At 45.2% G+C, this 21879-nt stretch overlaps 1 protein-coding gene across 1 annotated transcript in view; it reads left to right on the forward strand.

Annotated features, from left to right (window-relative positions):
• meis1a (Meis homeobox 1 a) overlaps positions 1-21879 on the forward strand; it is a 75618-nt gene that overhangs the window by 14883 nt on the left and 38856 nt on the right. The window contains exon 8 of the mRNA XM_056279657.1: positions 12274-12419. Within this exon, the coding sequence (XP_056135632.1) occupies positions 12274-12419 (146 nt within the window). The remainder of the gene's footprint in view (positions 1-12273; positions 12420-21879) is intronic.

Raw genomic sequence — 21879 nt, forward strand, 5'->3', positions numbered from 1 at the left:
CTAATGAGGCTGAGAGCTTGTTTATGGAGTTAAGCATCATTTTTATGATTATTTCCACCTTTTCAGGCGCTGCCACGCGGCACAAACCTTTGCTTCAGCCAAGCAACAATAGCAAAAGGCCTTTCCTCCCGCCGGTGACGGGGGAGAGGAGGAGACCCGGGCCCCGGAGTCTCTGCTGCTGAAAGCACAGAGGAGAAAATGAGCCTTATTAAACAGACAGAATATCGCCTGTAAAACCATGTGGCCTGGCATTTTGGGGTTTTCTTCAGGGATTTTAGTGAAAATACCCCAAAATCCATGGTTGACTTTGGAAGCCAATGCGGAAGTGCCTTAAAGAAAACGTGATAGACAGAAAGTGTCAAACGACACAAGTCAGCTAACTATGTTTAGTTAGCTGACTTGTGTCTGACTTCTAACTATGTTTACACTTCTATGTTTAGCTGACTTCTAACTATGTTTTTACCTTGGTAAAAACATAGTTGGAAGAATTAACTTGATATAAATTATGATTTATGCCAGTGTTTGAAAATAAAGAGCTCATACAGCTAAGTTATCCCTCTCTGAAAGTCCGTTTTTAAACAATTTCATCATGGATGATTTCACGAATGCATCCCACTCACTATCCGTCTTGTCTGCTGAAGCTGATTTCATCTTACATGTTTTGTCTCTTCTGTATTGAAGAGGGACACTGGTGGAGTTGCTCAGCATTGAATTTGTGACGACATGCATTGCTCTTCCAGCAGACTGCATTCACTTTTTAACTGCGTAGAACAGCCATTCAAAAGCACACAACTTTCTTATAAATAGTCAAATATGCCTGAAACTTTTCATACAGTCTGTATTCAGACTACCAACCCATGCATGTATTTATTTTATATTTATTATTCATGTAAGATACATTTTTACTAACAGCCGCCAGGTGCTGTTTCCAAGAGTTCCAAGACTCAGAGAAGCTGGGGAAACAGACCTCTAACTCCTGGACCACCAGCACCAGTTCTCCTCAAGGCTATGTCTTCCCCTCTACTCTTCTCCCTGTATACGAGCAGCTGCACCTCCACTCACCAATCAGTGAAGTTCCTGAAGTTTGCTGACAACACCACCCTTATTAGGCTCGTCTCTGGTGGGGATGAGTTCGCCTACAGGTGGGAGATTGACCATCTGGTGTCCGGGTGCGGCCAAAACAACTTGGAGCTCAGTGCTCTAAAGACAGTTGAGATTGTCATAGAGTTCAGAAAGTACCCAGCCCCACCTGCCCTCATCACTCTGTGTGGGTCCCCAGTCGACACTGTGGAATCCTTCCACTTCCTGGACACAATCATCACCCAGGATCTCAAGTAGGAGCTGAACATCAGCTTCCTCATCAAGAAGGCACAACAGAGGATGTACTTCCTGCGGCAGCTGAAAAAGTTCAATCTGTCAAAGCCAAAAATTATGCGCTTTAACAATGCCATCATTGAGTCCATCCTCACCTCCTCCATCACTATCTGGTATGCTGCTGCCAAGGACAAGGGCCGACTGCAGTGTATCATTCGTTCTGCTGAGAGGGTGATTGGCTGCAACCTGCCATCCCTCCATGACCTGTATGCCTCCAGGACACTTAGGCAAGCAGGAAAGATCATGGCCGACCCTTCCCATCCAGGCCATGGTCTCTTCAAAACACTCCCCTCTGGCAAGAGGCTAAGGTCTTTACAAACCAGAACCTCACGCCACAAGAACAGTTTCTTCCCTACAGGCGTAGGGCCTTTCTAACAAGTCCCCAGACACCAACAGATCCTGACACTGCCACCCTCCTTCTATCTTGCCTACTGTGCTCTCTGTATATGGACACCTTTCATTAATCCTGCACTACCCTGTAAATAACTCTTATTCTGCAAATAACGTCTTAAAACTCACATTTAACTTTTTGTAAATACAGCTTCCTGCCACCCAGTAGTGGGCATCAGGGGCTGTCACGTGGTCTCTCGTGTTTCAACTCTGAACCTGTGGGGATTGCACCTTACTTTTTTTTAAATTTTATCTTATGTATATATATATCCATCTATTATCCAATTATCCAAACTGCTTATCCTACTCTTAACTTTCATCTTTACTATTTGCTGTTAATCTTTCCCTCTTGCACCAACATAGACAAATTCCTTGTACGTTCTTGTACTTGGAAATAAATGCGATTCTGATTCAAAAAGACTTGTTGTATGGAAGTCAGTGGGAAAATCTCCCAACTTCTCTTTAGAAATACAAAGTAGGAGCGCATAGCACATAAGGCTGAGTCCTTACCGCAGCGGCCTAGGTTCGAATCCAGCCCGGGCTTTTTGCTCTGTCATCTCCTCTCTCTCCCTTGCCTTTCCTGTCTCTCTCTCTCTACTATCACTAGCCAATAAAGCTGGAAAATGCCAGAAAAAAATAATCGTAAAAAAGAAATACAAAGTCTTTTTTTTTTCCACATGAAGTTTGGGTCTCAACAGTTAATTTCACTTCTTCTAATGTGTGTTTGGTTTGGATTTTGAAAATTATTGTTCCATTAAGAAAAAACAAAGGCTTAAATATTGATATGTGTGGGGGTATGGTTGTCTTGATTGACAGGTGGTTGTCTTGATTCACTTTGTCTGAATCCCACCTCAACTCTACCTCGTTGCTCAAATTTAGATGTTTCAACTCCAAAATCTGACAAGGTGGCAGCAAGCATAACATAAACTCATGGCTTTAAAAAGGCTCTTCAGAAACACCAGTGATGTCACAGATGCTATGTCTATTTTTTTATACAGGTTATGGCTACACATAGTACCATCCATCACCTGTAGGGATAAGGGGGGAGGGAGGGGAGGGGAGGGGAAGCTATCAAACAAGGGCAACATTAAGAGAGTTGGACATGTGTCTACAGGGCCGCTAGTCTGAATCCTCGGGTCGACTTGTGGGTGGCTCAGTGAAGCCATTAAAACTTTGCTTTTTAGTTTAATTCCAGATGAAATGCTTTGGGGTTTAGTATGACCTGTGGTTTACAGACAGTCCGGGGCCCTGTTTCAGAAAGCAGGTTTAGTGAAAACTCAGTTGACTATGTGTTGAAGGAAACTCTGGGTTTTCGGTTTCACAAAGCCAATTCAGCTTAACTCTGTGTCAGCTACTATGGCAACATACTCCATGCGGCTAACCTGCTCGCTGGCAGGTTTTCTTCAACGGACCCTCAGTTTCTCCTCTTTAGTTGAAGCCTGCAGATTGAAAGAAGTGTCAGACATGGCATGTCCTTTTCTTGAAGAACCAGCTGATATTGAAACACAAATACTCTGCAGAAATCGCCATTGGGAGAGGGTGATCAGACCCCGCTTGGATGTTTTATCATTATCTGTTTGAGTTTTGCCATTTTTCTGCACAATGGGTCATTTATCTGAACATCTGAACAATATTCTTAGCCCTCATATCGTTCATATGACACATCGTGGACATGCTCTCAGTTTGGAACAAATTCTTTGTGTCACACTTCGTTTTTTTTTCCCAGTGGGAGTTTTCTATATAACATTGGTGATGCTGAGCATATTTCCACAGCAACCATCTGTCCGTTTGTGACTCTTGCACTGAAACGTTTACTGTACACTTTTGTGGTGTTCCTAAGTCATGACCCACAAGACTCATCAAAGAAGAATTCCACAGAATTGCAAGTATCAGTCTAAGCAATAGTTAATTTATTCAGTATGACGCTTTGAGACTTGAAGCACTAATCAGTTAATTTGATATATTTTAGGGTTTCCAGGTGTGATTGGCTGCAGAGATGGCACTCATATTCCTATCACAGCTCCTTCAGTAAATGGAGATTATGTGAATAGGGAGTCTTTCCACAGTATTAATGTGCAGGTAGGCCTAAATTATATCCTTTAGCATTCCACTTCACAATACAGCTACTGTAGCTAATTACTGTTCTGCGCTGTGAAGATCATATGTGATGCAACCCACACCATCAGGAACGTGGAAGCAAAGTGGCCTGGGTCTGTGCATGACTCGCAACTTTTTCATTATTGTACACAGAGTGCTAGATTTGTCCGTAGTGAGTTTATATAGCCATATCATATTATAGTTTATATAGCCATATCAAATTATATAGCCATATCATATTATAATCAATATTTTTCCCCTCCTATTTCAACTGAAAATTTAAACTGTATCCTTGTATTACCATAAGTGAATTCGACGGTTACCTGCTCGGTGACAGAGGTTACCCTTGCTAGCTCTATTTGCTGACCCCTAACCCTGATCCTGAGCCTGGCCCGCAGCAGCGTTATAACTTGGCTTACTGCTGGACATGAGCCAGGGTAGAGATGACCATTGGGATGCTCGAGGCCTGATTCCAGTGCCTTAGTAGGCTCAGGGTCACCCGTGAAAGGGCATGTGACATTATTGTGGCATAGATGATTCTCCACAACATTGCCACAATTAGAGGAGGACAATGTCCTACTCAACCAGTGAACGATCCAGACCACCCCGCTGACGCACGAGATGGAAGAGCAGTCAGAGACACAATATGCTACCATCATTTATGATTGACCCATCACCTCCCCAGTGTCAAAGACGATGTGCCTTTCTTTTTTATGAAGTCTTCTTTATTTCACACAAACAAACATGCAGTACAGTAGTTAATATTTTTTATGTTGTTCAAACGTGTAAAATCATCCAGCCGTGGGCACCTCACCCACCTTTAACTGACCTTCCAGCAGTTGTACTTCTATTTTTGTCTTTTGCATCTGCAGCTTGCTGTGGTCCATTTCTAAATGATATTTTTCAGTTTGTTTCTCTAAGTAGACTCTCGTACAGCTGTTTCACGGGGAGCTATAGGAACACAAAATTGACGTTGAATTTCACAGTGCCAGATGTACTTAGTTTCATTGTAAGTCATGGGCCAATGCTGAACAACATCTTACTGAGATGAGTTGTGCTGTGGAGGTGGATGGACTGTCTTCCTCATTGTAATTTCCAGGATGGCTCTGGTAGAGAAAAAGAAGGTGCAAGTTTTATTGTAGTACAACACTATCATCAACTGTTAGATGTTATTTTTAAGGTGTAAACCTCAATAGGCCTCTCTATCGTCCCTCTTTGTGGCAGCTGACAAGGTGTCTGCATCATCCTTCTGTAATGAAAAGTAAATTTTTTTGTGTTCTACTCTAACCCATTATGGAAAAAAACAAATCTATGGAGTACTGAGTAGTTAGATCGGCATGGAGGTCTGTTATGGCAGAAGACTCCACCAGACAGGTTACACCATCAGTAATCAGAGGTGCCTTCAGCAACAGGTTACCCACTTTATTGACTGAGGGCCATCTCCTCAGCCTCTGTGAGTGGTGGTGGTGGACCCCCACCTGTTTTTCGGGCCTCAGCCTTTTCTCTGTTGGCTATAATGGAGGTCAAATTTGAACACAATGTAAAGCGCTTTGAGTGGCTGTTGCAGCTGGAAAAGCGCTATATAAAATGCAACTTGATTGATTGATTGATTGAACATGTCCCAGTAAGCACAAATTTGGAGACTTGTATGGATAAAGGCATTTGGGTGTTGATTTTGAATGGAAAATAATAAATACTGGCAATGCTAGGATAGCTAAAAACATTAATTAAATTAAAAAATTTTGCTTAGAAATGTTCACTAATGACTTAAATGTCGGGTGGCACGGTGGTGCAGTGGTTAGCGCAGTTGCCTCACAGCAAGAAGGTCCTGGGTTCGAGCCCCGGGGTAGTCCAACCTTGGGGGTCGTCCCGGGTCATCCTCTGTGTGGCGTTTGCATGTTCCCCCCATGTCTGCATGGGTTTCCTCTGGGGGCTCCGGTTTCCTCCCACAGTCCAAAGACATGTAAGTCAGGCGAATCACCCGTACTAAAATTGTCCCTAGGTATGAATGTGTGTGTGGTGTGGTGTGGTGGGGCGGGGCCCTGTGATGGCCTGGCAGCCTGTCCAGAGTGTCTCCCCGCCTGCCACCCAATGACTGCTGGGATAGGCTGCAGCATCCCCGCAACCCTGAGAGCAGGATAAGCGGTTTGGATAATGGATGGATGGATGGACTTAAATGTGACATATTAAATATAGCCACTGAATGCTGTTTAATTAGTTAGGATAGGCTAAACAAAATGACAGCTGCTTGTAATGAAATTATACCTCAGCTGAACTATATTTTTATATTTCATCTTCAGTTGCTTTCAAGAAGTACGTTTTGTGCCAATGTTGTGTTGCACTTTATTCTGCTCTCTGCTCTCAGGGTTGCAGAGATGCTGGAGCCTGTCCCAGCTGACATTGGGTGGGCGCATTATATATATGTGTGTGTGTGTGTGTGTGTGTGTGTGTTGTGTGTGTGTGTGTATTATATGTGTGTGTGTGTGTGTGTGTGTGTGTGTGTATATACACTCACCGGCCACTTTATTAGGCACACCTGTCCAACTGCTCGTTAACGCAAATTTTCTAATCAGCCAATCACATGGCAGCAACTCAATGCATTTAGGCATGTAGACATGGTCAAGACGATCTGCTGCAGTTCAAACCGAGCATCAGAATGGGGAAGAAAGGTGATTTAAGTGACTTTGAACGTGGCATGGTTGTTGGTGCTAGACGGGCTGGTCTGAGTATTTCAGAAACTGCTGATCTACTGGGATTTTCACGCACAACCATCTCTAGGGTTTACAGAGAATGGTCCGAAAAAGAGAAAATATCCAGTGAGCGGCAGTTCTGTGGGCGAAAATGCCTTGTTGATGCCAGAGGTCAGAGGAGAATGGCCAGACTGCTTCGAGCTGATAGAAAGGCAACAGTAACTCAAATAACCACTCATTACAACCGAGGTATGCAGAAGAGCATCTCTGAACGCACAACACGTCTAACCTTGAGGCAGATGGGCTACAGCAGCAGAAGACCACACCGGGTGCCACTCCTGTCAGCTAAGAACAGGAAACTGAGGCTGCAATTCGCACAGGCTCACCAAAATTGGACAATAGAAGATTGGAAAAACGTTGCCTGGTCTGATGAGTCTCGATTTCTGCTGCGACATTCAGATGGTAGGGTCAGAATTTGGCGTCAACAACATGAAAGCATGGATCCATCCTGCCTTGTATCAACGGTTCAGGCTGGTGGTGGTAGTGTAATGGTTTGGGGGATATTTTCTTGGCACACTTTGGGCCCCTTAGTACCAATTGAGCATCGTGTCAACGCCACAGCCTACCTGAGTATTGTTGCTGACCATGTCCATCCCTTTATGACCACAGTGTTCCCATCTTCTGATGGCTACTTCCAGCAGGATGACGCGCCATGTCATAAAGCTCGAATCATCTCAGACTGGTTTCTTGAACATGACAATGAGTTCACTGTACTCAAATGGCCTCCACAGTCACCAGATCTCAATCCAATAGAGCACCTTTGGGATGTGGTGGACCGGGAGATTCGCATCATGGATATGCAGCCGACAAATCTGCAGCAACTGCGTGATGCTATCATGTCAATATGGACCAAACTCTCTGAGGAATGTTTCCAGTACCTTGTTGAATCTATGCCACGAGGGATTAAGGCAGTTCTGAAGGCAAAAGGGGGTCCAACCCAGTACTAGCAAGGTGTACCTAATAAAGTGGCCAGTGAGTGTATATATATATATATATATATATATATATATATAAAATCCAGTGAGTCAAGTAAATTCTTTGAGACAGTACATGTAACGCCGTGCGGTCAGACCCAATCGCAGAGAAGAGGCAGTTGTCAAGTATTAAGTCACTTTACTGGACTCCGGAAAACATATAATAACCAAAAACCACTGCCAAACAGGGCAGGCAAAAATGCAAACACGAATTAACACGAAATACCAAACACGGGAAACACTCTCTCACACAGAGGAGGCAGGCGAGGGTTCAGGAGACACGGGCATCCGCAGAGCGAAGCTAAGCTTTTCCAAGACTCCACGAGGAATGTCTGCAAAGCACCGGGTCAAATAGTCCCCAGCACAGGTGCACCTAATCACAGGCCAATCAAGGGCAGGTGCCACTCATACTGGCCGACAGGGAGGTGTCACACCTGTTGGCTGCTGACCCTCTGGCCAGTGATCATGTCAGTACAAGCCTGTTTCATGCCATAAGCAATCATCAGCTGTCAATCAGCAGCTGATGATTGACAGCTGACAGGAAGAAATGGAAACGGATGATCCGCTTTGGCGATCCCTAACGGGAGCAGCCAAAAGTAGTATATATATATATACATATATATATGGATGTAGGAAAAAAACTTTCAATACATAGCAGTTCAAGCTTGTTTCGTGCGTCGCACGTGTTTTCTTTGTTGACTCACATTAGCAGCTGATGAGTGCACGACGCACTAAACAAGCTTGAACTGCTAAACTGCTGTGTATTAAAAGTTTTTTTCCTACATCTACATAGATATTCCGCTCCTCATTAGTTGAGCACTTTTATCAACACCATTGACAGTTTCCTGAAAAAAAAAAAACAAACGCTCTATATATATACTAAGCACAAAAAGTAAGGTGTAACAATGCTTCTCGGTAATAAATCTTATACCGTTGGAAAGCCTGTTTATTTCCCTTTTAAATGGTGCCACATTTGTAAGGAACATGCATTTACGGGATGAGCAGCAGAGCTGAGTATGTGGGTTGCGCCCATGAAAAATTTGCCAAATCTTCTCTGCCAATGCCAAACAGCTTATTTTGCTGTTGCTATTGACTCTTGTTTTGAGCTTCTGGTGCTCCAAATCAGGTGCCTGATATAAGATTTATTGCCAAGAAGCATTGTTACAACAAAGAAATAATCTACCAAACACAAATTTCCTTACTTTCTGTGCTAAGTTTATACATATATATATATATATATATATATACACACACACACACACACACACACACACACACACACACACTATATGTACAAAAGTATTGGGACACCTGGCCATTACTCCTACAGGAGCTTTTATGACATCCCATTCTAAATCCATCGGCATTAATATGGAGTTGGTCCCCCCTTTGCAGCTATAACAGTTTCCATTCTTCTGGGAAGGCTTTCCACAAGATTTTGGAGTGTGTCTGTGGGAATTTTTGCCTGTTCATTCAGAAGAGCATTTGTGAGGTCAGGCACTGATGTTGGACGAGAAGACATGGCGCACAATCTCCGTTCTAGTTCATCCCAAAGGTGTTTGATGGGGTTGAGGTCAGCGCTCTGTGTGGGCCAGTCAAGTTCTTCCACACCAAACTCACCCAACCATGTCTTAATGGACCTTGCTTTGTGCACTGGGGCGCAGTCATGCTGGAACAGAAAAGGGCCCTCCCCAAACTGTTATCACAAAGTTGGAAGCATAGCATTGTCCAAAATATCATGGTATGCTGAAGCATCAAGATATCCCATCACTGGTACTAAGGGGCCCAGCCATTGAAAAACAACCCTATACTATTATCCCTCCTCCACCAAACTTTACAGTTGGCACAGTGCAGTCAGGCAGGTAACGTTCTCCTGGCATCCGCCAAACCCAGACTTGTTCATCAGACTGCCAGGCAGAGAAGCGTGATTCATCACTCCACAGAACACGTTTCCACTGCTCCAGGGTCCAGTGGCAGCATGCTTTACACCACTCCATCCAACGCTTCGCATTGTGCTTGGTGAGGTAAGGCTTGCATGCAGCTGCTCGGCCATGGAAACCCATCCCATGAAGCTCCCGGCGCAGTTTTTGTGCTGATGTTAATGCCAGAGGGAGTTTGGAGCTCTGCAGTTATTGAGTCAACAGAGCGTTGGCGACTTTTACGCACTATGCGCCTCAGCACTCGTTGACCCCGCTGTGTGACCTTAAGTGGTCTGCCACTTCGTGGATGAGTTGCTGTTGTTCCAAACGCTTCCACTTTTCGGTAAAACCACTTACAGTTGACCGTGGAATATCTAGCAGGGAAGAAATTTCACGAACTGACTTATTGCAAAGGTGGCATCCTGTGACAGTACCACGCTTGAATTCACTGAGCTCTTCAGAACGACCCATTCTTTCACAAATGTTTGTAAATGCAGACTGCATGGCTAGCTGCTTGATTTTACACACCTGTGGCAATGGGTCTGAATGAAACACCTGAATTCAATGATTAAGAGGTGTGTCCCAATACTTTTGTACATATAGTGTGTATATATACACACACACACACGCGCGTGTTTAATAAGTGGAAAACACTCGAGACGAAACTTTTTTTTTCAATTAATACGCATTGACTCAGTTAAGCAATTTTCTGCCACCCGCTCATGTTCTTTTGCTGCTGCTCCTGTATTGCTTTTTTTTCTTAAATATATATACTCATTTTTAACTCCAGTGGGGTGAAGTAGGACGATCTTTTTTCTTGCTGGTTGCCATGGTGAATCGCAGTATCGGCGCTCCATTAACGATGACTTTTTGTCGTGGTCGTGTGCTTAACTCAGAGTGAACGTAGTCGGAGTTAACTGAGCTAACGGATCAGATCAGCTGTTCTGAAACCGAAACCTCTGAGTTTGGCAGCTCAGACTTAGTCAATCCCGAGTTCAGGTTTAAACTCAGAGTTTGTTAAACCTGCTTTCTGAAACGGGCCCCCTGGATCCTGGGTGGACTTTTGGGAGACACGCTGGAGAAAACCAGTGTAAATTACAGTCAACATTTGCGGCACCTGTATTGAAGTTATTCTTTGAGAATTTTGAAGGTGCAAGTAAGAGAAACTGCAAAATATGGAAGTAACGTCTAAATATCACAAGTTTTAACGCTTGCTTGATTAAGTATATCAGATGTTGTGCTTTCCTGAGGTTGAAAAAATAAGTGAGTTTATGAAGTTTTTTTTAAAATGTGGAAATGAAAATGGATTTCTAGACTTTCTCTAATGGCAAATTATTTTTGTTAACCCTTCTCTGTTTTTAACGCCGATGTTTTTGAAAACATAGTCCTGTGCACTAGGAGATTATTTATATGCCTACTACCAGCTAATCAGAATCCACTCGATTTGCATTTTAATTTAATTTGACCTGACAAACGTTTGCTTAAAATAGTTCAGCATTTGAATGGAAATATGTCTGCTCACTGAAATAGCATCACAACAATACTGAGTATGCTTTACAGTCGTCCTCTCCTGTTTGCAAGACTGTTCAGTTAGTAGTGATTATTTGGGAGGACAATTTAAATGTTTCCATCAGTTGGAAGAATTCAGAGGAACTGTGTGAATCAGATCCTGATGGTTTTGATGGTCCGGGTATTTTTGCCTTGCTGTTTGAAATTATTTTACATCGCAGACAAAAGATGTTCAGTCGGTGTGCATTTATTCAAAGCTGTGAAAAATGCTGGATGTAAGCTGCAGAAGAATAACTGCTGACTGTGTGCCACTATGAGCTGTGCTGAAAAAAAGATTCAAAACAGCTCATCTGTTCACTAAAATAACGTTTGTTATTATCCTGGTTATATCATCTACATCAATGGTTCTCAATCAGGTCCTCAGGTAGCACCAGTACTGCTCGTCTTCTGTTCATTACATTCCCCTGTGGTGTCAGGTATTTCAGCCGTCTAATAACAGGTGACTGTAGAAAACCAGTGGTGCTGGTTGTCCCTGAGGATTTGATTGTGAACCACTTATCTACGTCCATCAGTAGATGAGATGAGCAATTTTATTAGTTTACTATAGTGCAATATAGGGAGTGTACAACATGCAAAAAAAAAGAAGTGCAATATGGCGTCCAGCTAGCTTGGTGGTCTATTCCATTGACTACCAACACAAGGATCGGCGGTTCGATTCCCCGTGTTACCTCCGGCTTGGTCAGGCATCCCTACAGACACAATTGGCTGTGTCTGCGGGAGGGAAGCCGGATGTCAGTATGTGTCCTGGTTGCTGCCCTACTGCCTCCTCTGGTTGGTTGGGGTGCCTGTTCGGGGTGGGGTGGGGAGGGACTGGGGGGAATAACGTGATCCACCCACGTGCTGCATCCCCCTGGTGAAACTCCTCACTGTCAGGTGAAAAGAAGCGGTGGCGACTCCACGTGTATCGGAAGGGGGCATGTGGTAGTCTGCAGCCCTCCCCGGATCGGCAAAGGGGTTGGAGCAGCGACTGGGGATGGCTTGGAAGAGTGGGGTAATTGGCCGGATACAATTGGGGAGGAAAAGGGGGGGGGGGTCCTAAAAAAGAAAAAAGTGCAATACAGTGTTTTCAAAACATTTTATTCTAGTAAACATAAAGTTGCAACCAATGTCGTAAAGATAAACTAAAATGTTTCAGTGAGTCTGACTCCACCCACTCTGTGTGCCCCCACCCACCTACAGTCTCTTTGTGTGTTTGGATAGGTGACTGTCTGGACAACGGAGTGGCGTCACCCAGCACGGGGGACGACGATGACACGGACAAAGACAAAAGGCACAACAAGAAAAGAGGCATCTTCCCTAAAGTAGCAACCAACATCATGAGGGCGTGGCTCTTCCAGCACCTGACGGTAAGTCCGTCATCCTCCTACCGGCTCACATGTCGTGCCGTTCAGCTGATGCATGCATCCAGGGACCGAGCAGGTACGAGGCTCAATGCCTTGTTCAAAACATACTCGGTCAGGATGCCCGTCTGTTGAGGGACATCAAAATTTGGATTTATTTCCAAGTCATGAGATGGTTTCTCTCTACCCTATTCCTCTCTTTTCCTCTTTGAAGCTGTTCAGGACTTGCACTGCAAACCACCCATCTGACACTTTTTGATATTAAGAAAAAAAATAGTATCATGGAAATTATGAATGCAAGCAATGTGTGACTCATAAAGAGAGTCGGTCGTAAATAACAAATTACAAGACTATGACTTCAAGAAAAACTTGATCAGCCCATCGGCTTGCATGTCTGTGCAGCTTGCCTGCATCTGTATCCAAGACTGCACCAACCACATATATAAAACCAGTGTTAGAGGAGCCTTGTCAGACCCCCTTACCCACCCATTTCCAATTTAGGTGATTTTCCATTGTTGGTCAATAGAGGTGTCGATGGGCATCGGAGGGAGATTTTGTGGTTAGCCTGGTTCTCGATGGTGATGTGTATATTTTGTAAGTAGGGTTGGGCAATAACTCACCATGATCTTTTGTTGTCTTTCAGTGGTATTGTATTGGGACATTGTCATCGCGTGACACAGTTTTGTTGTGTAAATTAGTGATAATGAAACTCTTAATACCTAAAATTTTGCACAAAATAAAATGACATATTTGAACACACACACACATATAGAGTAAATACCCCTGTGATGCTCATGATAATATTTTCCATATTGCCCTGTACTAATTGTAAATAGTTATTAATAGCACGTTCTTGTTTCCCCGCTCGCGGCATTCCTGGTTCGGTTTGGCCGTCTTCTGCCTTTTTCTCTGTCAGATATTTCCCTGTTGTCAGAAGTCCAGCTAAGTCCTCGTCCATTAGTCCAAGTTCACATATAAAAGTGTTGGATACGCAGCGTGTTTGTCGACATCTGCCATTTTCTAACATCTTTGATAGATTCTTTTTTGCTTTGATCGCAGCAGTTTGCCGAGGACCGCGAGCCAAGGCATCAAAACCAACAATAACAGTCAGCCTGCCAGGCTCCTGTGAATGCATAAATCTGGTTTGTGTGTGTTTGTGTGTGTGTGTAGTAAGTCATTTACTTTGTTTCAGTCAGTGTGAGTACCACCTTACCCTACTGCACATGCTGAGATGCAGAAGGGCTCACTTTGGGAAGCCTGATCCCAGCAGGCATAGTCACCTGAAACAATGGGCCTTGCTGAACAGGTCTGAGTGTGTGCTGTTGTCCGTCATTGTTGTTATTGTGTGCTGTTGCATGTACTGTTGTGTGATGTGTACAGTACTGTGGAAAGGAATTTCCCCTTGGGGACAATAAAGTCTGAATCATCATTCAGCACCCCCCCCCCCCCCACTGATATCTACAAATCATATTTTGCTTCAGGAAAGCCACAATATTACACAAACCTCTCTAAATTCTGGCTGTAGGAGCTGAGGCTTTTATTTTTTTTAATCTGAGTAAAGATGAGGTGAAATGAGCATATGAAGGTAGGAGGTGTCCGACTCTTGGCTCCTCACCCTCAACCCTATCCCACCCCGCCTCCTCCTTCCCCCCTCCCCGCTCGCCTCTGTACACGGACAGGCTAAATTAGGCCTCCTCTATGGGGTTCAGGGCCACTTCCAGGACCCTCCTGTGAACCATGAGGAGACAGAGCTCCACAGCAGATGGGCGGTGAGAGGAGCGTCAAGAGAAGAGAAACTGCAGCAGAGAGAGAGAGAGAGAGAGTGAGAGAGAGAGAGGTGGTGGGAGACTGACAAAGACAGGAAGGGAGAAAGAGAGAGGTGAACTTGGAAACAGGGCGGTGTGTTCGGTCTCTTGGACACGGTTGCACCAGTCGTTCACGGATTTCGAGAGTCTGTCCACACCAACACTGTGTGTCCTAACTGAATGCGAAGTGAGCGAGCGTCAGAGACGAAGTCAGTTTTATTGCTTTATTTTCTATTGGAGTGTCCCAACTGGCCGCGAGCGATGTGGCGGCGCGCCATTTTGAGCTGAACTTCTGTTGGGCGCCCAGTTTCTATGAACCTCCCATGGCTTGCATTGAAAAGTGCTGCGGCATCCTGGACGAGGAACGTCCCCAGCCTGACCTCGAGCGCACAGCTGATAGGCAGTTTGTGTACATGATGTCGCATCCAGTTCAAAAACTCCTCTTTTTCTATCCGTTTTGGCCTTCCATCCGCACTGTGCCGGTATTTCCAACCACACACTCTCCAAAGTGGATTCATTTGAAAACGCCGGTCTTGCAGGGCCATGTCTGGACGGCAACATCGGAGCTTTTCGAGAGCATCAGCGTGTGATTGTTATGTGACCGCAGGTAAAGCTGCCGACTCGAGCTCGTGTGTGTGTTTATGTGTTGCGGTGTGCTTTTCCCCATGCGAAGATGGTCATGTGATCAGGAAACAGCGGGGGGACCCGGGCCCTCGGATTGTCACCATCGCTCGCATCGTGCGGATTCCACCGGGGATGGTTACTCGTTACCCCCGGCTCGGGGGAATTGGGGGTGGGGTGTACAGTGGGGCATATATAAGTTGGCTTGCCCGAAGTTGGGCAACAGATATCACACATTCCCTGGAGCACGAGGGCGCCACAGCTCATAAAAACCCAAACTTCAATCGCGTGCGCCGTTTTTCCCTGCACGCTCCACCTGCCAAACATTTTTTCTTTTTAACAAAGTGTTTCATATAAAAGCGAGGAGATCAACTGGAAGGCATATTCCCTGTTAGCGTAATTAGTGTGTAATTTGCCACCCCGGCGCTCACAGATGTGCTTGTAATACTGCACCCTTAAAACTCTGGTAGCAGCATTCTTACAAACCTCAGAAAAAGAAAAGAAAAGAAAAGAAAGAAACAGGTGTGCGAGAGCACGGGTTTCTGCGGCGCTGGTTGTACGTCACCGTTTGTTTACGGTTTCCCCCGCTCGTTAAAACACAAGCCTCGGTTTACAAATTACACGTGTTGCTCAGTGGAAAACAGCTGGGGAGACTTTGCACAGGGAGCATCGTGGTGAGGCCGGCCCTGACGGAGATACCAACGCTCATCCGCCGGGTCGAGGGGCCGGACAGAACAGCCCGCTAACTTCAAAGAAGCAGGATGGATGAGCGCGGTGGTCTTTTTAGCAGGAAGCCCTTGTGGTGACCTCGAAGCCCACCCCCCCCTTGCCCTGGAACCGTCAGAGGTCAGAGTGCACAAGGACATTTCCATCCATCACGGGGTTGTTTATGGTCAGAGAGCCGCAGATGTCGGTGAAACAGTCTCCCCGGGTGAGCCCGGGTGACCCGCAGGCTGAGATGACCAGAGGCTTTGCAGGGATTCTCCGGTCCGGTGCACCAGGCCCTGTTTTGCCAGCCACCCCCCCCCCCCCCCCCGAGCCACATTAATAAGGGAAGCCTCGCTGTAATGATGTCATGAGACCTCAAAATGTGAAACACTATGGATTTAAAAAACATCCACGTGCATCAATTTATTTTTCCCCAATTAAAAAAAAAAAAAAAGGAGAAAACTTAACCAGCTCTCATTTCATTTATCTGTCCCTCTGTGTATGAAGAATTGTGCCATGATCATATTTGTAAATTCAATTTGGCCTACTGGCGCTTCCTGCTTACTACTTAATTCTCTCCCGACGAGGAGTCAGAATCACTGGCGCCACCAAATTAAAAGAGTGAAGAGTGTTTAACATGTTTTCCTTTTTTTCCTTTCTTTTTTTCTTTCTTTTTTTTTTATCACATTTGCGCCCTCGGCCTCCAAACTTCCAGGCTAAAAATACGAGCCTCGGTGGCTTCCGCTCCTCCTGGTTGAATATGGCTCTTTGTTGAGACGTGATGTGTGAGCGCAGTATGATCTGCTCTCTACTGCTTTAGTTCACCACACACACACACACACACACACACACACACACACACACACACACACTCTGTCACTCACTCGCTCACTCACACACACACACATTTGGAAGTAATGAGTGCTTAATTATATGACTCAATGGCAAAGAGGGGGAGTGAGAGCCAAAGAAGGAGATACAGAGGTTGAGAGGGAGGGAAAGTGAGATGAACGTGGAGAGGTAGAAGGAAAGGGAGGGTGATTAAAGAGCAACAACGGACCAAAACTTTAGTTTCAAAGTCGGTTTTAATGGCCGGGGTATGCGAGGAATTTGACTAAATACGTCGTTCTCAGTCACACACATATACCATCCATCCGTTATCCAGACCGCTTATCCTGCTCTCGGGGTCGTGGGGATGCTGGAGCAGAATCATGAAAAATAAAGATATGCTAAAAACAGACATGATGGGGGAAAAAAATATGATGAAAGAAAAATAAGGACATTGTGTGAGTGCCGATCCAGGTATGAGCAATATTTGAGGTGTATCATAATAAACGTGTGTTATAGGTAGGCCATGATGTGCCCGCTTTTTGAGACATTAACTGGTGTCTGAACTTCGTTGCGGATGCAAACCGAACCATCGATTCAGGTTATAATCTCGACATTTGAGCTCATAAATTGTAATTTTAATATCTATCAAGCACTAAATTCGTCTCACTGCTCTGTGCAGCGGTTGACATCTTTGGATGTGTCGGAAATATCCCTGGTTATAACCTCACGTAAAAGGACCCTCGGTTCCATGTTCGATAGCTTGTTGAATGGCAACTGCCATACAATGCATTAGTGTGCTGTAATCGCTCCTCTATATGCCGTTTGTCGTTGCATTGCATTGTGGGGTCCGCCGTTCCCGCCAAGTTTAAAATGTAATGGTGCTTACACAGGAAATCCGTCGATTCTGCCACAAAAGTAAAAGAAGAAGAAGAGAAACGATCAGGAATCAGGAACACTAACGAAATATCCTTCCCCCCAGTCCACAGCAGTGCAACAAAAAGACAAAAAAACACATCCAAAATCTACAAGAACACACATATCCAAACTAATATATATATATATCTCCAAACTAAAAAAAAATCACTGTCCAAGGGAACGAACACCAGCCCGATGACTGTTGGAACTGTCGGTTTGCATTGGCTAGCCGTTAGCTTTGCCTGCCCCACTTCCGTGTCCTGTCAGATCACCCTCGGTGCTTCCTCCAACAAGGGACCAGGGAATTGCATGTCCGGTGTGGGAAGATGGTGGCGCGAATTCACGTTCGCAGCGGCCTCGCCCAGTACCAGTGTGGGAAGGTGGCGGTGTGAATTCACATTTGTGGCGGCCTCATCCAGTACCGACGATGCAGTGTCTTTGTCCATGTCTGCGTCTACATTTTTGTGCTTCGTTTGTTGGCTGGGAGAGCTGGCGCTGGATGGGCTGCGAGAGCTTGATCTGCTGCGCTGAGGGCCCAGGGACCGCGGCCTTGCCCGGAGCTGCACCCGAGGAGGTAACACCGAGGGTGGGCTGACAGAACGCGGAAGCGGGGCAGGCTAAGCTAACTGCTAGCCCATGCAGACTGGCAGTTCCGACAGTCATCCTGGCTGGCGTTTGTTCCCTTGAACTGTGATTTTTTATTTTTTTTTTGTTTGGATATATGTGTTAGTTTGAATATGTGTGTTCTTGTAGTTCTTAAATGTGTTTTTGTCTGTGTGTTGCACTGCTGTGGGGAACGGCTTTTCATTTCACTTCATGTGCGCAAGTACATGAGATGAAATGACAAATAAAGTGTTCCTGATTCCTGAAATGCAGAGGAGCTAGCAACGGGTGTTGTAATCCAAAGCTAAAATTATCTAAATTCAAATTAGGTTTAGCCCTGTCATTGGGCGGCCTGTCCAGGGTGTCTCCCCGCCTGCCGCCGAATGACTGCTGGAATAGGCTCCAGCATCCCCGTGACCCTGAGAGCAGGATAAGCGGTTCAGATAATGGATGGATGGATGGCAAGTCAGAAACACTCAATTTGTCATTTAATTTCATGCACTTGCACACATGAAACGAAACGAAACAGACCGCCCTCAGTGTTTCCTCTTCGGGCGCAGCTCCGGTCAGGGCCGTGGTCCTTGGGCCCACAGGATGCAGCAGACCAAGCTCCCTGTTGTTTGATGTGGGCTTGATATGTTGCTCAGTATTACCGTGTTGGATGACATTATTGCTCAGTCTTCTTTCTCCCAAATACGCACACTACGGTTGGATTATTTCCTCAGTGCGTTCCTGCTGCAATAGTGCACTGCACTGGTGTTACACCAAAATCTGCCGCTGTCGAAAGTTACGACCTGCACAAGAACATGCTGCACGTTGAGGATCATGTCTGTTTCACATGGAACTCTGGGATCTTCTGTATGAAAATGAACTAACCAGGCAAAAAACTGAAGAATTACGATTAACCATTTCACAAGCATTACAGCCGACCAAAGTGAGGAGCAACCAAAATGTCCTGACTTGCAAAAATGTCCCCACTCTTAAGGGCTTTGCGAATCTGAATTTTTTTGAACTAAAATTTGCATGTTAAAAAATTTATATGACCTCATTTTTTTCCCATTAGGTTTACACATCAACTTTGAAAAAATGTTTTCTGAAGTTTCGATTTTTTTTTTTTTTTTGCTTTTTCTTAAGATTTTTTTTTTTTAGAGTTGTTGGTCCAGGATCACCGATGAAAAAACGCATATGAAAAATTTGGATTTGTTGTGTAAATGCATTTATGGTTAAAAACTCAATTTGTTCGTAACAAAGAGAGCTGAACAAGCCGAAGTGTGTATATGTGTGTGTGTGTGCGTGCGTGAGAGAGAGAGAGAGAGAGAGGGGGGTGCAGATTTTTTTGGGGAGGGGGGTCAACAGGAGGCATCTGAGTACATTTACCCCCATTGGCGTTCTGTCTCACCCTGCAATAAAAACACCATCCATTACCTTTCTGACAGGCAAACCCAACCCCTCCCCTCCGGGACCCGGGGCTCTGGTCCTCAGTGGGGTTTGCCTTTACTGACCTTCTGCCCCTTTCCCCAAAAAAAAAGTCCAGCATGTGGCCTCATACATCATGGCAGACCCCTTTCCTCCTTGACAAGGTAAATGAGAGTTGTTTAGAGGACTGGCGTGTAGCAGAGACACAGCAGATGGCACGACAGAGAACGTTGATCCAGGTTGTTTATCCGCGACGGCGGGAACTCGTGGCATGATGGGATCCGGACTCAGTCTTCGCCACTTTAAAGGGACAGCACATGTGGTGGAGTAGCAATAACCCGACTTGTCCTTATTATTGAAGGTGGTCATTTATTGTAATAAAAGTGTATCCGTCCTTATTTAGAAACGCTCTTTTCTTCGGCGCCATAATTTAACCCCAATATCAACCAGTATACCAGCGAGAAAAAATAATCGCACACCATGAAACTGCACACTTTTTCCCCGCTGGGAGTATTCAGATCATTCAGCAGACCAGAGGAGGAGGAAGTGAATTGTGAGGCTTTCTTTAAGAAGCAAAAAGGCCCACTCTCTGCTTCCTAGCATGTAAATGCTATCTAGCATGTAGCTATGTAGCATATATAATATTTTTATAACCTAAGAAGTAAAAAGGCTCACTCTCGGATTCCTAGTATGTAAATGCTATCTAGAATAGCTCTGTAGCATATATAGTATTTTTATAACCTAAGAAACAAAAAGGCCCACTCTCTGATTCCTAGCATGTCGCTCTGTAGCATATATTGTAGTGGTTATGGGGCTACATAATTCCCCTTATTGTGCTAGTAGGAATGTTAGTTTACAGCTGCTGTTTCCTCGGTTCGGGTTTACAGTGACACACTTCCGCTGTGCAGGTTTGTTGCTGTTGTAATGGTGGAAGGAATAAATGGTGCACGTTGTGTAGCCGAAAGAGAAAGTTGTCACGACTCCTGCGTGAGCTCCTCTACACTCAGAGAAAAGAGACGGTGGGCCCTCTCGGCGTCGGAAAGTTCAAAAATCTTCAAGAGGTGGTCTTTGAGCCCCTTGTATTTGTCTGCCGCCGGAGGATTTGTAAGGAGACTCACCACTCTAGTTGCAGTCGAACATCCGAGCGCCGATACCACGTAGTAGTATTTAGTAGCGCCATCCGTTATTTTGCGGATAGCAAACTGTGCTTCCGCCTGGGCGAACCATGTCGTTGCCGATGACTCCCAGAACTCTGGCAATTTGAGAGAAACCGCGTTGATTTCGTCAACCATGTTCGTTCGAAAGATTGTCTCTGATAACTACCAAGAGACAAACGTCAGGGTCACCAGTGTAGAGGAGCTCAAGCAGGAGTCGAGACAACTTTCTCTTTCGGCTACACAACGTGCACCATTTATTCCTTCCACCATTACAACAACAACAAACCCGCGCAGCGGAAGTGTGTCACTGTGAACCCGAACCGAGGAAACGGCAGCTGTAAACTAACGTTCCTACTAGCTCAATAAGGGGAATTATGTAGCCCCATAACCACTACAATATAATATTTTTATAACCTGGACACAGGTCCTGCTTCTGCATCTGTGGATTTTTCTGTTTAGAAGTTTGCTCCCACCCCATCTCGTCCCTGCAGTGACGGGGGGAAAAAACAATGTCAACTTGAAGCAAAAAACTTTTGAAAATCCACATTGAACATTTTCAGGGCTAGCGTTTCCTCCATGCTATGAACACGATAGATCAGCGCTTTATATTGTTGCCAGAAGTACAGCTGATGGAAGTTAATTTACGTTTTGGGAAGAGGTTCACACACACATCATTTGCTTTGTCAGTATCTGGCTGCCCACACACACACACACACACACACACATTTTCGCCTTGGCTCTCTTCCACACACTCCAAATGAGAGCAAATTACACCCTGTAACAGGTTTACTGGGCCACTAAACAACATAATCACCCCTCTTTAAAAAAAAAACAACAAAAAAGCCAACTTTCATTTCTCTCAGTGGTGAACCTTGGGTTGAAGCTCTCTCTCTATCTCTCTTTGTGTCTCTATCTCTGTCTCTCGCTCTGTCTCTGTCTCTCTCCCGCTCTCTACTTGCAAACCACAGTGAACTGGCCCCATCCACCCCCTGCACAGGGGCCCAGCCCCCCCCCCCCCACACACACACACACACACACTCACACTCACACCTTAAACCTTCCCCAGTCATACAAAACCACATACTTATCCACAGAGGCATGGTAATGGGGGACACGTAATGTCAGGGCAATACTTATTTAGAGCCCTGTTTCAGGGGAGAGAAGTGAGGGGAAATGAGGAGCTAATGTCCTGAGAGGCGCTAAACAGCGAGGAGAGGTTTATTTCTGAGTGTGCGAGTGTGTGTATGCAGGTGTATAGATGCAGGTTTTGTTTTTTTGTCACTGTGTGTCTATGTGTGTAACAGTGCGGAAGAGCCTGTTGCAGCACGTGGGGTGTTTGTCGATGTTCCACACGTGTTCGCATGAATCTGTGTGAGCACGCACACGGCTGTGTGCACATGTGCGTGTGTG

Source organism: Lampris incognitus, chromosome 5, assembly GCF_029633865.1.
Source record: "Lampris incognitus isolate fLamInc1 chromosome 5, fLamInc1.hap2, whole genome shotgun sequence".
NCBI lineage: Eukaryota > Metazoa > Chordata > Actinopteri > Lampriformes > Lampridae > Lampris > Lampris incognitus.